Raw genomic sequence first — 17,535 nt, 5'->3', positions numbered from 1 at the left:
ACCTCCTGGTTGGCAGTGAGGTTGTCTGTCATAGGCAACGCTGCCATGAATAGACACTGCTGAATGTCCTGCTCTGTGTGCAGCAGGTTTCTTTTTCCCTTTCTAGACAGGATCCTTTCTCTGTGGCTAAGTTAGATAGAAGACTTGCCTACAAGGATGACCCCAGGGGTTCAATGGTATCTGGTTATCATCTGTTTCAAATGGCATTCCAACTGATCCGATATTAATGTTCTTTTAAACTATTTAATTGGGTTGCAGATTTAGCTCAGTGGTAGAGCCTTGCCTAGCAAGCGCAAGGCCCTGGGTTCAGTCCCCAGCTGGGGGTGGGGGAGAGTTAAACTATTTAATTGCCCACAAAAGAGATTAACGGTATGCAAGGCTGCTAAGGAATCTCAATGTGTCCATCAAGAATGACCCATTCAGAACCCCTGGGGACAGAAGCTGTCCCAGCAACTTGACCTAGCTGGAAGTCAGGCAGTGCAGGAAGGATTAAGTTGGATCAGTACAGACTGTGCACTTTGAAAGAAACAGGTGCAGGGCTTCCCAAGCAGAGGAGTTTAAATAAAATATAAGAGTCTGACCAAATCCAAATAAGGATCCCCAGAATTTTTAAAAAGAATTTTTGTAGAATATCAAAAATAGACATGGATATTGACCAAAGACCCTAGAAAATATGAGAGTGGTTCCCATGACTTTTGTAGGACAATACGGTTCTGTAGTTCTTGGGAAAATCTAAAAGTTAGAAGGGACTATGGGAATGAATGCATCTCAATGGTTGGATATTGTCTCATTGTGTAAGAGAAAGCAAAGGGATGGATGGGACAAACTACTGATGTTTAGCTGTGAAAGAACAGAAAATAAAGTGGGTCAGACAAATGTAGAAGGAGAGACTGTCTGTGGAGAGACCTAAAGTGTGAGAAATGGGGGCACTGGATAGTTAGGTGCCCAGAATTGGAGAGCGAGCACAGAAAGTAAGCCAACCCAAGAGATAAGATAGCTCTGGGGTATGGCCACTTACAGTAAGTTGACCCCAGGGAGAGGAGGAAAATGTGGACAGTGGTGGAATGGGACTATGAGTCAGAACATCATAAAGAGGCTGGGAGGCAATCTCTTCATTTTCTCCTTCCCCCTCCCTTCCCCTCCCCTCTCCCCCTACTTTCTCTTTCTCTTCCTGATTGCAGACGCTGTGTGCAAGCTGGTTTACACTCCTGCCCCCCCAACTAGAGTCGCATTTACCACCTTGTCTTCTCCATCATGGTGGACTAGTCCCCCACCTATAAGCCAAAAAAGAAACCCTACTTTTATTAAATGGTGCCAAGTATTTAAGGCAATGAGGAAAAAAAAAAAACTAGTATCAAGAATGGAGCCGTTGCTGTGACTAACGACCACATAATTGGAGAGCCTTTGGAAGTGGTTTGAGACAAGAATCTGAAAGTCTCCATTGCTCTCAGCACCACGGTCTTCTACCCATCTACTAGTATGGCCGGTTCTTTCATTCCATTAATATTAAGATCTTATAATAAGCCAGGCACTGGGAGGCTAGGGTGTCCTAGTTCGATTTCTTTTTTTTAAAGATTTATTTAATTATTTATTATATATAAGTACGCTATTGCTGCCTTCAGACACAACAGAAGAGGGCATCAGACTTCATTACAGATGGTTGTGAGCCACCGTGTGGTTGCTGGGATTTGAACTCAGGACCTCTGGAAGAGCAGTCAGTGCTCTTAACCACTGAGTCATCTCTCCAGTTCCCTAGTTTACTTTCTATTGCTGTGTTAAACACCACCACTGAAAAACAACGTGGGGAGGAAAGGGTTTATTTCAGACAGCTTACAGTTCATCATGAAGGGATGTCGGGGCAGGAACTCAAGACAGGGGCAGACCCTGAAGCGGACAGAGGCCATGGAGAAATGCTGCTTACTAGCTTGTTCCCTCTGGCTCACTCAGTTTATTTTTATATAACCCAGAACCACCGTCCCAAGGATGGTACCACCCATGGTGGGCTGGGTCCTCCCACATTAATCATTCATCAAGAAAATGCCGCCCCCCACCCCCACCCCTCAAGCCTCCTGCCTCCGGACCAATCTTATGGAGGTATTTTCTTAGTATTAGTTCCTCTTTCCATATGACCCTAGCTTGTGTCCAGTTTACAAACAAAACAAAGTACAAAAACAAACAGGCTACCCCCCCCCCAAAAAAAAAACCAATCAAAATCTAACAAGCAAGCACATGGGTATAAAGGGATATAGCTGCCTAGAAGGAAAAGATCTTTCCTATGTCTGTGGATCTGTGGTAGGTTTTTGGTCAAGGAATAAAAGTTTATGGTATATCTACGATTTTAAATAGGAGAATGAAGTACCGGAAGTCAACAGATAAGTGAAAAGTAAGAGATGCGGCCAGGAAAGCAAAGTGAAGAGGGGGTTGCTAAAAAGCAAAGTGGTCCTCAGACTGGAGTACTGAGAGTTATGTGCTCTCTCTGTCCATTTCCTGGCCCAGACCCCTTGTTCCTAGGCAACCTTCATCTCCAGTCCTTTCCTCCCAACATTTCCTTAGTTTTCTAGCCACACCAGACTCACTCAAATGTACCAAATACAAAACCCTTGGACTGATATTCACTTTGACTCTCCCATCCCCACCCCGCAGTTCCCTCCATCTCTATTCCTGTTCTCTATCTCTCAAACTCTCAGCTGAAATAAAAATTAGTTTTTACCTGTTCCTTTCTTTCACGTGGGCAATACAAATGGGTTCTATGCAGAGGATGGGAAGTAACCCATCCAAAGAGTTCCAGTAGGATAGACAGTTTTGAAGGGAATATGTGTGCATATATGTTTGCATGATTATATAAACTACTTAAGACAATGTAAGAAGATCCACAGAACCTAGAGCATCTTCATAAGTTTTGTATTGGAGATATACTTTTAGAGGGAAAAAGAGTTTTAAGGCTCTTTTGTATATTCTAGAGCAGAGACTATATAAATACATACTCCACTTAATTAGTGAAAGCTCTAACAGAATGTGGCTCCAACGCCGTTTGCAGGCAGCGATAAATACAAATTTTAACAAGCAAACTGTCAGGAGAAAAGAGCAGTCTCTGCAGTACTCACTAGCCGCGCCGCAATTTCACTACCCATAAATCTCCGCGTGGCGCGACGCACCCTGGGAAGTGTAGTCCGCATCTGGGGGGGAAAAAAATCACTTTCCAGAGACCGGGCCTCGCCGGCATGGCGGTGCCTGTTCGGAGCGAGTTCGTTTACTCTGTGCTGTGGCCAGGGCGGGGGTCTGGGCTGTAGGCAGTAAGTGGGGCCGGGGAACGGGACGCAGGGAGGGAGGAGGGCCCCGTAGAGACGACCCCGGCGGCCTGGAGCGAAACGCCGGGCCTCTGTTGGCGGCGCGTCAAGGGTCGGGCCGCGGGGACGCGCGCCTGGTCGCGCTCCTGGGCCCTGGGCGGCTTGGTGGGCGGGAAGGCCTCTGGAAGGGCATGATGGGAATCCAGCTCGCGAGCTCGAGGCCTGACTCGCGAGTTCCATTTCTTGAGCTTTTCTTCAGAGGACTGTGTTGGAAAGGAAAAGAACTGCATTTTGGGCGTTCCTGTCACTTAAAAGAGAGTCCTCAGCGTTTTTACCTCAAATGCCCCTTAACCACACAAGAAACAGAGCAGACTCCCGCAGGGTCCACAGGTCTGGGGTTGGATTCCTGGGTATGTGTTGGAAGGCCACTGGACTCCATAGCTCTAATGACCAGTTTTTCTTTCTTAAGGTACTTACGCCAGGTTCTCTAGTTTGGGGCCAAAGTGCAGAAACTACTGTCACGAAGATTAATGTGATAGGTTTAAGTCCCTGAAACGCTGTGATCTGGTACAGTATGTGAAGGGATGGGAGAAGCTGAGATTTCATAATTGATGAAGGCTGCTGTCAACTAACACTGTCTGTCCCCCTCTCCCTCTCTCCCTCCCTGTCTCCTCATTTAATGATGTGGAATCCAAGAATAGTTATCAGTTCTTGTGAGCCAAGCCCTTTGTACTCAGTAACCTTTCTTTTGTCATGTGATTGGTTAAATTACCCTATAAAACATGCACAGCCCATTTTACATAGAAGTAAATGTTAGCTAAATAACTTGTCCAGGATCACACAGGTTAATCAGCACCCCGTGTAGGCAGGAAGGATAAGTCGGGTCTCCGCTGTCTCCTAAACACAGACTACTGTATTTTCTGAAGAATGATTTTTAATAAAACAACTACGCTCGAAAGATAAGAAAAACTTGGGGGTGGAGGTTCATTTCAAGAATAAAGACATTTATGTAACATGTCGCTTTCTTTAAAGGATAGCGTTTAGTTCCACAATGTTTGGGAACCTATTTGAAGAGGAGTATTCCAGTGTGTCAAGTAGTCAGTATGGAAGCGGGAAGAAATTAAAGACTAAAGGTTTGGAGCCACCTGCCCCTAGAGAATTCACCAAGTTAAGTGGAATCAGAAATCAGGGTGGAACCTGTTATCTCAGTTCCCTTCTTCAGACACTTCATTTCACACCTGAATTCAGAGGTATGCTATGTGACATGCATTTAAATAGTAGTATGTGTCATGGGTTTTATATGTAATTAGTTATGCCAAAATCATAAAGGAAAATGACTCTTAAAGGTGCATTCAACAATACGTGCTCGTCGTTGCAAAGGAAAACATATGTTAGCAGTTCTCTGAAGAAAATTGTGACGCTTACCACTTTAAAAAAAGATATCTATTCTGTGTAGTGATACAGTGTTTCATAACAACAACAGTGGTAAAAAAAAAAAAATAAGGCAAGGTATTTCTAATTCCCATAGTTTAAAATACAACAATAAAGAGAATTTTCTCTCCAAAGTAACAGTCACTTAAGTCAGGGTTACCCAGGCAGCTTGACTTCTGCAGTGGGAAAAGTTGTCATATTATTTATACACATCCATAGTTACATATCTGCATTTCTGAGATTCTGAGAACTCTGATTCTGAGCTGACCAGTCCTGAATTTGTTTGGCCTTAGAACCTGACCTGGCCGAGGCTTCTTAGGAGTTGTAGTTCTCTCAGGAGGATGAATATTAATATTTTCACAACAGGGATGTTAATCTAATTAATCAGCATTATCTGCCCCAGACCTTGGTAAGAATGACAAATGCTGTACAGATGCATCCTTCATCATTCTAAAGCCTGGAAATTATGAATTTCAAAGGCCCAAAGGAATTGAAGTAAAGAACTTTGTAAAAGAAACAGGAACCTACTCAGATTTGCTGTATAAGATGGCTATGGGGAGTTACTGGGATGATAGACCATTTCTCCAGAAACCACAGGCTGGAAGCCAGCCAGTTTTCACTAGAGCCTTATGTCTTGTTCCTGTTTCCCAACATGTCTGTCCCATGTCTATCTACACTCCAGCTTCCTTCATAGCCATCTCTGTGTCCTTTGATTCCAGCGTGAGCTTGTTTGGCCTGTGCGTGATCCCGATTGGGGGGGGTCCCAGTGTTGATGATGGGAGGTAGTCGAGAGAAAGGTCTCAAGTTCAAGGCCACAGGAGACTGACCCTCTCTCAAGACAAAATGAAGAAAAACTAATACCAGCTATATGGCACACACCTGTAGCCTCACATTCAGGAGATCAAGGCAGGAAGATTCAAAGTTTAAGACTGGCCTGAGAAAGTGAGACTTTCTCAAAACCCAAAAAAGAATATCAGAAGCTCGAAAGAGAGGTGTAGATAAGCCCCCCACCCTTTTAGTATAGAAGAGAGTTTATTTAGGGCATGGGGGGAGAGTTGAGGGTATAGAGACAGATAAAGGCAGAGAGACAGAGAGAGAGACAGACAGAGAGAGAGAGAGAGAGAGAGAGAAGAAGGAGGAGGAGGAGAGGCTGGCTGTGAGCACATGGAGAGGGGAAAGAGCAAGAGGAGAAGAGGGCAAGAGGAATAAGCTTCTCGTCTCTTCAAGCATGTCGTCTGTCACTAGTGTGCACTGTGCACTCTGGATGGTTCAGCATGATCCTGCTGTTGAGGAGGTATAATTTGGAAAGAGTAAGGAGTAACAGTCCTGAAGGAGGAAAACAGGGACTTTTTTTGTATATGTCTTTTGTGGGGAGTGGTGTTTTAAAGCAAGGCTAAATTGAGTTCCGTTATATTTCCAGTACACTGCAGTGAGGAACAATGGGAGTTAAGTCTAGAAAGCCCATGAGTGGTTCTGTTCCTTAAACTGTAGGCTTTTAGTTTATTTTTGTCCAGTCCCAGCACTAGTGAGAGACAACATTCTTAAGAGTAGGTATCAGTGTTTTTCAGTAAAGAGATATATTCACCCCATTTATCACTTACCTCAGTGGAATGTTTCAAAAAACACTGGAGGCAAGGGCAGGGACTGACAGCTTTATTTTCAAGTAAAGCCATTACCATGTCTCATTACTTGCATAGAAAAGACATTTACACACCAAACCAGAGGATCTCGAGATAAAAGACATCTAGGCTGGTCCAGGATTTGAATGGTTGGTTAGCAGCCTCACACGTGAAGCATATACACCTGTGACATTTTTCTGTTTTCTGAGACTCCTCATAGCTTTTGAGCCTCACTGCCAAAGGCAAAGAAAACCAGTCATTTTTTATGCTTATAGGGCTTTTTTTTTTTTTTTTTTTTTTTTTTTTTTTTTTTGAGGAAGTGGTGCAGTGCCTGGTCTTAGCACACGGTCTTAGGACTCCATGCTTAGTCTTTGGGTTTTTGAGGCAAAGTCTTCTTATAGAGACAAATTGGCCTAGCTCTCAAGATCCTCCTGCCTCTGCCTCAGGAACGTAGGGTTAAAGATGTCCCATATTGCTTATGTTTTTATGTTCTGTGGATCTGTCGTACTCAAGTGTCCCTTGATGTTTATTCTTAGATCTGGTGGTCAAAAATCTAAAAAGAATTCAAAATGTATAGATGAAGGGGACAAATATTGCCTTAGTCCTTTCTAAATCTTTTGATGATATTGCTTAATGGGGGTCTTGGCTTCTTAAACGATTTTCAAAGAGGCAGCCATCATTTACATATCTAACTCTACTGTTTCGTTTAGAAGCTTTATTTTCTCTTGGTCCGGAAGAGCTCGGTTCTCTAGAGGATAAGGATAAACCCGAAGCAAAGGTACTGAATGTGCACTTTATTGGGTCTTAGCATAGTCGGGACTTGTTTGGGGGTTTTTGCATGTGTATGCGTGTTATGTGTGTATGTGTGTTACGTGCATGCCTGTGAAGCTACAGGTTTGCCCGGGGCTAAGGAGATGTACATGTATATGCCTGTGAGCATACAAGTGTGTGTATGTGCATGTAGAGGCCAGGGGTCGATGTTCTCCATCACGTTCCACCTTATTCACTGAGGTAGGATCTCTCTCTGTATTGTTGTGGCTCTCTCCCTAACCCAATTGTCCCTGTGATCCTAGCTGCCTCCCAAGAACTGAGATTAAGGCAAGCCGCCACACCCACCCAGCATTTAAGTGGGTGCTAGGGATTTGAACTCCAGTGCTCACTCTTATGTGGCAAGCACATTATCCACTGCAGCATCTCCCTAGCTCAGGAAATGATTTTTTTTTTTTTTTTTTTTTTTTTTTTTTCTCGGAGCTGGGGACTGAACCCAGGGCCTTGCGCTTGCTAGGCAAGCGCTCTACCACTGAGCTAAATCCCCAACCCCAGGAAATGATTTTTAAGGAAAGAATTAAGTGCCTTATTCATAGAAAACATTTATTTACTACAAAGTATCATCTACATTGACAGATGGTGACTTGCCTCATACTTAATTAGCAACAAAATTTTCTCTACAAAAGAATAGCGTTTTCAACTACCATGCTGCCATTGCTGCTATCATGAATATGCCTCACTTTGCTGTGCTTATTTTCAAGGCAAAGGAGAGACTTCCAGCCATCCCTGCTAGCTGACCAGAGCATTCATTCAGTGCACTTACTTACTATGCACTGAATACATGGGGAAAACCCTACAGACCAGTATTTTCTCAATTTAGTGTTCTGGAAATACATTGAGGAGAAAGCTAGGACATTGTTTTGTACATTGCTCTGGTGAGAGTGTCTAAAGCATAACTCTAAGCATGCTCTTCCTGCTGGAATCTCATTCAGAGGCCTCTCATTGCACTTAGGCGCAGGTCTGTGGAACACTGGTGATTTGTGATACAGACACATGCTTCAAAAGCAACTGTGAGGCAAGATGTCAGGTTCTTTCCAGTCTGTTGCAGATCAATGCTTTTATAGTATGTATTTTTAAAGTCATGGGACTATAGAATTGTCACAGATATTCCTGAATGCTTATTGTTCCTCTGAATCATTAAAATTTAACCTGCACACTGGGCTGTGCAAGGCCCTGCTCTCTGGCCTGGAGAAAGGGAGGCAGGGTGTAGGCTAGCTGCTGAGATTTGAGCACCTGAAACATGGCTACATTAACCTTGAATATGTGTGTATGGAGATAGTTTAGAAGAAAAATGAAGTATGAAATTGTATGCCTGTGATCATTTGTGTGGTTTGTTGGGACCCATTTGGATTTTTAATATTGATCTGAATTACATCAAGGGAGAAAACTCCAGATCACTAAAACCTTTTGGATTGAATTAGAATTTCCAAAGGGCTGAATCCAGTTAGCTCTCCCTCTATTATAATGAAGGGTTTGTGCCCTTTCTGCTAAGTGAGCCAGAAGACAGGAGAAAAGCAGTGTGGGAGCTTTTGAAATCCTTGCTGCCCTCGTGAACAGTCACCTGGAAATGCACACCTCTCCCCTCAGGTCCGGATCATACCTTTGCAGTTGCAGCGCTTGTTTGCCCAGCTTCTGCTCGTGGACCAGGAGGCTGCATCCACCACAGACCTCACTGACAGCTTCGGGTGGACCAGCGATGAGGTAGGAAGGTGCCAGCAGGGAGAGAAAAGTCGACCGGCTTCACATTTTGTCTAATGTCCTTTAATTTTGTCTCAGGGCCTCAGCATATTGGAACATCTTCACAGGCGAATATCTAGATGATTACTGAACATAGGCTATTACAACTAGCTGTGACGTGAGACTGGGAAGGATGCCATTACTATAAGGAGAAATACGGGAGCTGATTATTGAAATTTATACTGAACAATTTTTGTGTCATTTAGTTGAGCTAATAGCAACATTATTTACTGTTTAGGTGTCAAACTGCTCATCAAGTTTCCAGTCTTCAGCAATAAACCAGTGGATTTTTAGAAGGCTGCCCACCTTTGTGGTGTGCTTCTTGTCTGACTCTGATGAGAACGGACTGCCATCACATCAGCATTTTCATTTCCTCTTCTTGACCCCTGACTTCATTTTTCCACCTGAACCCTGTATCTGCTGTAGACATGACTCACTGTTCAGTTTGCGTTCCTAAAAGGTGTTCCACCACGTGCAAACAAACATCTGTGGTAATGGATAAGGGTTTTGTCAGTACATCAGACAGCTGACATTCGTATCGTTGTGGTCCATCCCTGCAAAGCTGTAGCCTTGTGCCAGGAGCACGCCTTAACCCAGTGGTACTGCCCTGTGGGATTAAAACAGGGATTGGGCCTTGTAGCAGGTGACAGCATATCCTCTCAACAGGCATGTACATTCCGGATAAAGGACTAGTGCAGGGCTATATTCCCTTATCCTTGCCTTTGAATCATAACCACTTCATTGAGGTTTGCATGCCATAAATTCACTCTGTCAAAACTGGCAGTTCAGTGGCATTTAGTATTATCACAGAATTAGGCAGCCATCACCACAGTCCATTTTAGGTTGTTTTCACTGCTCTGAAAAGAACCCCTATGCATTTATAGTCACTCCCCACCCTCCTCAAGCTCTTGGTTAATCTGTAACCTACTTCCCACTTAGAGACCTGCTTGTCCTGCACATGTCATAGGAATAGAGTTAGACACTGCATGATCTTTTTTAACTGGCATGTTTCATTAAGATAATGCCAAGGGTCATTCCTTCTTACCAATTAGTGAGCCTCTGCTTCATGGATATGCCACAGAGGGGCTCTACGTATGTGAGCTTCCACTAAGTTGCTGGCTTCATAATTCTTAAAAGGCCTGAAACAATTTTCTTAATTTTTTTTTTTTTTTTTTTTTTTGTAAAGGACTGGACCAACCTGGATAGTAAAATGTCCTTGAGGTTCCTTTGCCAAATAAATGGCAGAGATAGGGAGTTTTCCCTCCCTTTCAAGCCGATGATATAGGATAGATTTACATTTCATTTCAAAAAACAAGAAAAAGAACATCAGTTTCATACATGGTGTCAGCTTTCATCCTCTTTACATACCTCATGTGGTATAACTACTTTTTATATTCCCCCTGGCTGCCTCTCTTTCTGCACCCTGAATTGTTCCTCTTGTTTCCTTTTGGCTTTCCTTGGTAACAGTGGCAACAATGTATCAAGGCTGAGAGACACTTTGCTGTGTGTGACACTGTTAATGTCTGTGGGATGGGCTACTTGCTGTTCTCTTTAAGTCCTTAGAGGACTTGGCTCCTGGTTCTCCCTTTCATTGTCCTTTTCTGCCTCCCAGGGGTAGAGCACACCTTGGAGGTACAGATTGTTCTGAAAGACTAGTTCATACATGGCGGGTGACTTAGAGTGGATTAAAGCAGGAGCCAGTTTGAATTCTCAGCAACAGTACATTACTCTAGTTTTTGTTGCTTTATCCTTTGAAGTAGTGAATTCTGGTTTCTGCTGTCCTCAACTATTGTGATCTAAGTGAGGTTTACCTGTGTACATACTTACCTACTGTTCTGAGCCTGTTCTGTTCTTTTCTTCTCTCATCTTTGTGACACGGGCAGGTGGGTGTTCTCTCATAATACAGAGTGTACTTAATAGTCACCGAGTAAGGTGAATTGTGCATACACACTAAACACTGCCTACTCGTATTTTTGTTTTGTAGTGTAAGTAAATATAGGTGGCAATGTTTTAACCTGTAGTCATCATCTTCAAAGCTTTTCTTATGTGTTTCTATTAATTGATAGTATTCTTTAAAGATTGTTCTTAAAAACTGAGGCAAAAGTAATATTTAAAGTCAGCTGCTTTAGTGGGGCATTGTGCCTGTAATGGAAGCACTCAGAGTCAAGCAGGAAGGTTGTAAGTTCAGGGCCAGCCTTGGCTATCCAAAGACCTTGTCTCAAAAATAAAAACTGTTTCCTGTTTTATAGGAAATGAGACAACACGATGTGCAGGAACTCAACCGAATTCTCTTCAGTGCTTTGGAAACTTCTTTAGTTGGGACCTCTGGCCATGACCTCATTCATCGTCTATACCATGGCACCATTGTGAACCAGATTGTTTGCAAAGAGTGTAAGAATGTCAGTGAGAGGCAGGTAAGCAGATAGGATTCCTCTGGTAACAAATTATTGTAGGTTATAATCCACATAATGAGATCTGCTGTTTTCTCCTTCCAGCCCATGAGTCCTAGAGACTAAGCTCAGGTTGTCAGGAGTGGCAGTAGGGACCTTTGCCTACTTCGCCATCTCCAGCCTGCAGGTTCTTGAAGTAGCTTTTATTCAGTGCTCTGACATTTGCTTTTAAAAAAAGGTTTGGGGAGATATTTACATGCAGATATCTCATGAAAAGAGCCAGTGTAAAGAAAGTCCACTGAGGAGCTCAAGAGATGGCTCCGTGGTTCAGACTGCTTGCTGCTGCTCTTCAGAAGACTGGTGTCCATTCCCTGCACCCATGTAGGACTGCCCACAGCTGTCTGTAGCTCTAGCTCCCAAGGACCTTCTGGTCTCTGCAGGCACTGGCACATACGTGACCTACACACACACACACACACACACACACATGCACACACACATGCACACACACACACACACACACACACACACACACACACACACACACACACTGTATATAAATATAGAAATTTGCTCTTCTGGTCTCACCAGTAGATGGAAGGCGTTGCAGTAAGACTCACACGCTGTGCTGCCACTGTGGCTCCAAGGCCTACCACCTTCAGAAGTCGACCTGTGGCAAATGTGGCTACTCTGCCAAGCACAAGAGGAGAGTAAAACTGGAGTACAAAGGCTAAGAGACAAAACACTACCAGAACTGGTCAGATGAGGCACCTAAAGATTTCATGGATTCCATGAAAGAACAACACCTAAACCCAAGAGGGCAAGAGGGCAGCTGTTGCAGCATCCAGTTGATCTTGAAGATTTCAATCAATTATAAAATAAATGTTCTGGTTTCACAAACAAAAAATAAATTAATTAATTAATTTAATTATGGAGGTAATAAAGATAAGATACTAAAGAATATATAATAGATCTCCAATTAAATATTAGGTTTAATTTGTTTATATCCTTTAGGAGTGTCTTTCCAGTGTGTGTGTATATTTATATGATATATAAACTATCATGCAAAGCTGGTAGTTCTGTTTGAATTATGGTTTTCATCTCTTTGTGGTAATATAGATTGCCCATTGAGCTTGATGTTGTCTTCTCTGTTGTTTTTCAAGTCCAGCTCAGCAAATGGTATCATTTCTGAATATTTAGTGAAAATCTCCTTTTGTTATAAGGATTGTACGGAGTTTCTGTATCTGACTATTCAAATGGAAAATGTCATACTATTTTCCAGATGTATTTACTGCTATTTTAGAAATAGATGCAATTATATTATATTAATAAATACATGTGTTAAATATATCTATGTCCTTTTTCGTTGTTTGTTTGTTTGTTTGTGTCCTTGAGCTTGAGCCTAGGTCCTTGTACATTTACAGATGCTGGGCAAAGGGGTTACTGTGAGCTATGACTCCAGCCTTCTTTTTTATTTTTAAAAGAAGAGCTGGGGACAAATGGTACATCTGGACCTTCTTACCTGTGTTAACAGAAGCTGTCCCAGTCAGCCTAGTTTGAAAATAACTGATATTTCCTGTGTCTCGTTGACTGACTGAGCTCTACTGGAGAGATAACAGGGCGGTGGTAAAGCATGACATATGAAACCCACACAGAAATGATGAACACTCACTCTCCATGTACATGCTGTTACCACAGAAATGAGCTGTTCCACAGGGATTGTGCCATGATTTAAACTAGTGCTCTGCTATGTTTTAGTTTCCATAGTCTCTTAAAAGAGTACTATTACATGTGACAGAATTATAAATAAGATGTAAACTTGCCAAATTGTAATAACATTTGTTGCTAGAAATAAAATTCAGATATAATCTCAGCAGCTTCAAGAGACTTTTTATAAAATTTCGCTTTTTAATTTTTACAGAAATACTTGTTTAATCTGGATAAAAACATTTTTCTTGTCATTTTTTCAGCATAGCATATCTTAAATCAACTTTACCAAAAGAAAATAAGGATGTTTACATTTTGGGTTGCTATTATCATTTTAAAGATTAAAGCAATGTTAATAAATTGTGTGTGTGTGTGTGTGTGTGTGTGTGATACTTAAACTTAGGTATGTATATATTTCCTGGGGAAACATGAGGTTTTATGCATCTGCATCTAAATTATAAACCTTTGTCTTTTAAACTGTTTTCCTAATGTACTTTAAACCAAATTATAGTTTGATTTAAGAAGAATAATTTAGTGATACAAATTTACAGTATGTAATCATAACATATATATCTTCTTGTATGCAAAATATATATGACCAATTCCCAATATATATTTCAGTTGTAAACCTCTGTGAAATCATTTGTTATCTTAATATTAATTCTTTTGTATTTCAGGAAGACTTCTTGGATTTGACAGTAGCAGTCAAAAACGTATCTGGTTTAGAAGATGCACTCTGGAACATGTACGTGGAGGAGGAAATTTTCGACTATGATAACTTGTACCACTGTGGAACCTGTGACCGGCTGGTGAAAGCAGCAAAGGTAACCACACCTTCCACCCCTTAGTCCTCAGAGACAGGAAGCTGTGCCTGCTAAAACCACCCGAGAAGTCAGGAAGACACACTTTACGCTTTGAACACTAAGGATTAAGAAAGTGTGTTGTTACCTGTATTTTAATGTTTACAACAGAAAAAAGTTAAGTTTTATTAACCTAGCAACTTTTCATGGAAGAATGTGTTTGAGCCTCAGCGTTTCTTCAGACTCCTGTTAGTAAGCATCTGTGTGCTCAGCAGTTTCTTCTCTCCCTGTGAACAGCAAGGCAAGAAGACAGGGTTAGAGGGGCTGGTCTCTGAGTCTGAGCTGAGGCAGAAGGGAACTCAGTGGAGCTGCATGAACTCAGGTCGGGCTCAGTTGTTTTCATTGTCCTGTGTACAGTTACTCCTGTGAGCACAGTTGCCCTGTGTTCTGGGGAGATAGAAAACAAGAAAATAGAGAGGGCTACCACCTAGGTGAGTACACTGCTCTGTTATTTCCACACACTGCGTGCACACACACACACACACACACACACACACACACACATCTCTAAGCTCCTTTATCACATTACCTTGCTTTGAGACAGCAACTTCTCAGCATTCCTAGAAACTGCCTACATACTAGTGTGCTCTTCTAGCTGAGGAAGGGTTCTGTGCTCTGCTTCCTGAGTTTACCTACTTACTCTCCAGGGTCTGACCTGTGAGTGCTATCTTCAGAAGACAGATTTTGAAAAAACTTCTTGAGTTATTTTTCCCTCCTTTATCTCCTCTGGCAACTGATTATTTCTTTTTCAACATCCTTTCACAGCAATATGTGATGTCTGTATGAAATTGGTTTAAATGTATTTTACATGGTTAATTTCCAACAAAAGATATTGTTAGCAGATTTGCTAAGTATCAGTAATTCTTTAATATTAATACAAAATTATTATTAGAGAGAGAGAGAGAGAGAGAGAGAGAGAGAGAGTGTGTGTGTGTGTGTGTGTGTGTGTGTGTGTGTGTGTTTGTGTGTGTGTGTTGCTAATGCATTTCCCATTCCTCTGGCTTAGATGTGCCATTTGCTACACCTCTCTGGCCACCTTCTCAGTTCCTTCTCTACCTGTGGCCAATGGGACACTTGTTTCTTAGCCTTATTAGAGTCGAGTTTCTCTGATTATTTTAGGTGCATCTGTGGGATGAGTTTGGAAATTCCATGTATTAATGCATGCTTTATTTTCTTTTGTTGCTTTGAGAATCTTGCTGTGTAATGCAGGTTGGCTAGGATCTCTCTATAGCACACATTATCTTCAAACTTGTTCCTCCTCCCTTTAATCCTGGGATTATAAGTGTGCACCACCATTCCTAGCCTTGTTTTCAGTTTTTTAACCTATAGATTATATGAAATTGTATCTTTAAATATGTTTTAAGTAATGTTAAATGCTTAGAATTATTGATTCTACAGGGGAGCATTTTTCTTCCCTAAGGCCACCAGTACAAGAGCATTGGGGACAGCTGATGACTCTTTTTTTTTTTTTTTCTTTTCTTTTTTTTCGGAGCTGGGGACCGAACCCAGGGCCTTGCACTTGCTAAGCAAGCACTCTACCACTGAGCTAAATCCCCAACCCCCTGATGACTCTTAAAAAACAACTTAATTTTAAATCAAAGAGTTAATACAGCAACAAGATACCCTGCTTTTGAACTTAAGAAACAGCAGATAGGGACTGAAGAGGTGGCTCAGTGGTTAACATCACAGCTGTTCTTCCAGAGCACCGTAATAGATTCCCTGCACCCACAGGGTGGCTCATAACTGTTTGAAACTCTAATCCCAGGGTATCAGATTATGACTTCTGGCCTCCTTGTGCACTGTGCATGTATGTAGTACACAGACACATATGCAGGCAACACGCCCATATGCAAAATAAAAATAAATCTTAAACAAACAGAAAAACAACAAATAAAACCCCATCAGTAGATCTTGAACTCTGGGGAGTCAAGAGTCCCTTTTCGTAGTCTTATGACAACTATGAATCTTTCTCCAGAAAAAAATGTATATACACATACATTTTCTAATCATTCAGAGTTCTGCTTCTTCACTGAATAAGATATGTGTGCTTGCTAAGTGAATGCAGACCCAAGGAGCAAGGTGAAAGGACAAGGGCTAGGCAGGAAATGAGCAAGGACAGAGAAGGAGTAGGACACACCTATCAAAGAGTAATTTAGGATAACAACCCAAAAAGTATAAAACTGGCTTGTGCCTGTCTTGTTGTAAGCATAACCACATAGTACCATCCTTAGTTCCATAAAGTAAATGGTTTTATATTGAATTCAGAATGAGTTCTTAAGGACATATTTATAATTATGTCATATGTCATCTTTTACTACCTTACAGAGCATTATGTATTCTTTCATGTAACTTTGTTAATTTTTCTCTTTCCAGTCTGCCAAATTACGTAAGCTGCCTCCTTTTCTTACTATTTCATTACTAAGATTTAATTTTGATTTTGTGAAATGTGAACGCTACAAGGATACTAGCTGTTATACATTCCCCCTCCGGATCAATCTCAAGCCTTTCTGTGAACAGGTTTGAACCTTTTATTTTTTAATTCTTTCTCTTTCCCTCCCAAGATTAGAATACTCAGTTTGTTGTAGGATTTCTCAACATTGGCCCTGTTAACATTTTGAGTTAAATATATAATGTGTATGCATCCCTACTCCACTGACAAGACAAAAGTCCATGTCTCCTAGGCAGGGTGAGTGGTCCAAATTGGTTTTTTATACTCCTATTGAATTTCTTCTTCTTTTTTGTTGTTGTTTCTTCTTTGAAACAGATGTCTTACAGCCCAGGTTGGCCTTGAATTCATCTTCTGCCTCTGCCTCATGGGTGCTAAGATTAAGGCCTGTAGTACCATGTCTGAGAGTGTCTGGTGATGGATATGTTCATAAAAATATATTTGATAGTAAAAGTGTAAAATCCAATATGAAGTTCTCCCTTATCCTCTTACACTTAGCCTTTCTTCTCTTTTCCACATATTACACTCTGCCCACATGTGCATATTTACTGACTTGGCACATATCAGGGCTACCATGCAGTTTTTTCTTGATCAGATTATATGATCTTGCTTAATATTATACATTCTAAGTCCATCCATTTCTATTATCCACTTATCTGTTGATAGACATCTAGATGGAGTCCAATTCTTTGTCATAGCGAATAAAGCAGTGATAAAAATGGTGGTGGAAATATCTCAATAGTAAGTGTCCTGGCTAGTTTTATGTCACCTTGACACAAGTTGATGACATCTTAGAGGAAGCAACCACATTTGAGAAAATGCCTCCATAAGATTGACTACGGTAAGGCATTTTCTTAATTAGTTATTGATGAAGGAGGATCTAGGGGTCTTACCACCCATAGGCTGGTAGTTCTGGGTTTTGTAAGAGAGCAAGCTGAACAAGCCATGAGCAACAACACTCCTCTATGGCCTCGGCATCAGCTTTGGCCTCCAGGTTCCCAACAGGTTCAAGTTCCTGCCTTGGCTTTCCTCAGAAGACTATGACTCCAGATGTGCAAGCCTTTTCCTCCCCAAGTTGCATTTGGTTATAGTGTTTCATCATAGTAATGGTAACCCTAAGATAGAAATTGGTGCCAACGTTATAGGGTATTGCTGTGATAGACCTAACCATGTTTTGGGGGGAATTATGGAAGAATTTTGGAACTTAGGGCTAAAAAAGTGTTGAGATCT

General features: G+C 41.6%; 1 protein-coding gene across 1 annotated transcript in view; it reads left to right on the top strand.

Annotated features, from left to right (window-relative positions):
* The first annotated feature begins 3,955 nt into the window (after positions 1–3,955).
* Usp40 (ubiquitin specific peptidase 40) overlaps positions 3,956–17,535 on the top strand; it is a 68,940-nt gene continuing 55,360 nt past the window's right edge. The window contains exons 1-6 of the mRNA XM_032901577.1: positions 3,956–4,537; positions 7,048–7,115; positions 8,753–8,866; positions 11,152–11,316; positions 13,677–13,823; positions 16,233–16,376. Coding sequence (XP_032757468.1) covers positions 4,339–4,537; positions 7,048–7,115; positions 8,753–8,866; positions 11,152–11,316; positions 13,677–13,823; positions 16,233–16,376 — 837 coding nt within the window. The 5' untranslated portion in view covers positions 3,956–4,338. The remainder of the gene's footprint in view (positions 4,538–7,047; positions 7,116–8,752; positions 8,867–11,151; positions 11,317–13,676; positions 13,824–16,232; positions 16,377–17,535) is intronic.

The sequence above is a fragment of the Rattus rattus genome, chromosome 4 (genome assembly GCF_011064425.1).
Source record: "Rattus rattus isolate New Zealand chromosome 4, Rrattus_CSIRO_v1, whole genome shotgun sequence".
Classification (NCBI taxonomy): domain Eukaryota; kingdom Metazoa; phylum Chordata; class Mammalia; order Rodentia; family Muridae; genus Rattus; species Rattus rattus.
Note: the sequence above shows the minus strand (reverse complement) of the source record. Positions and strands in the feature narration are given on the sequence as shown.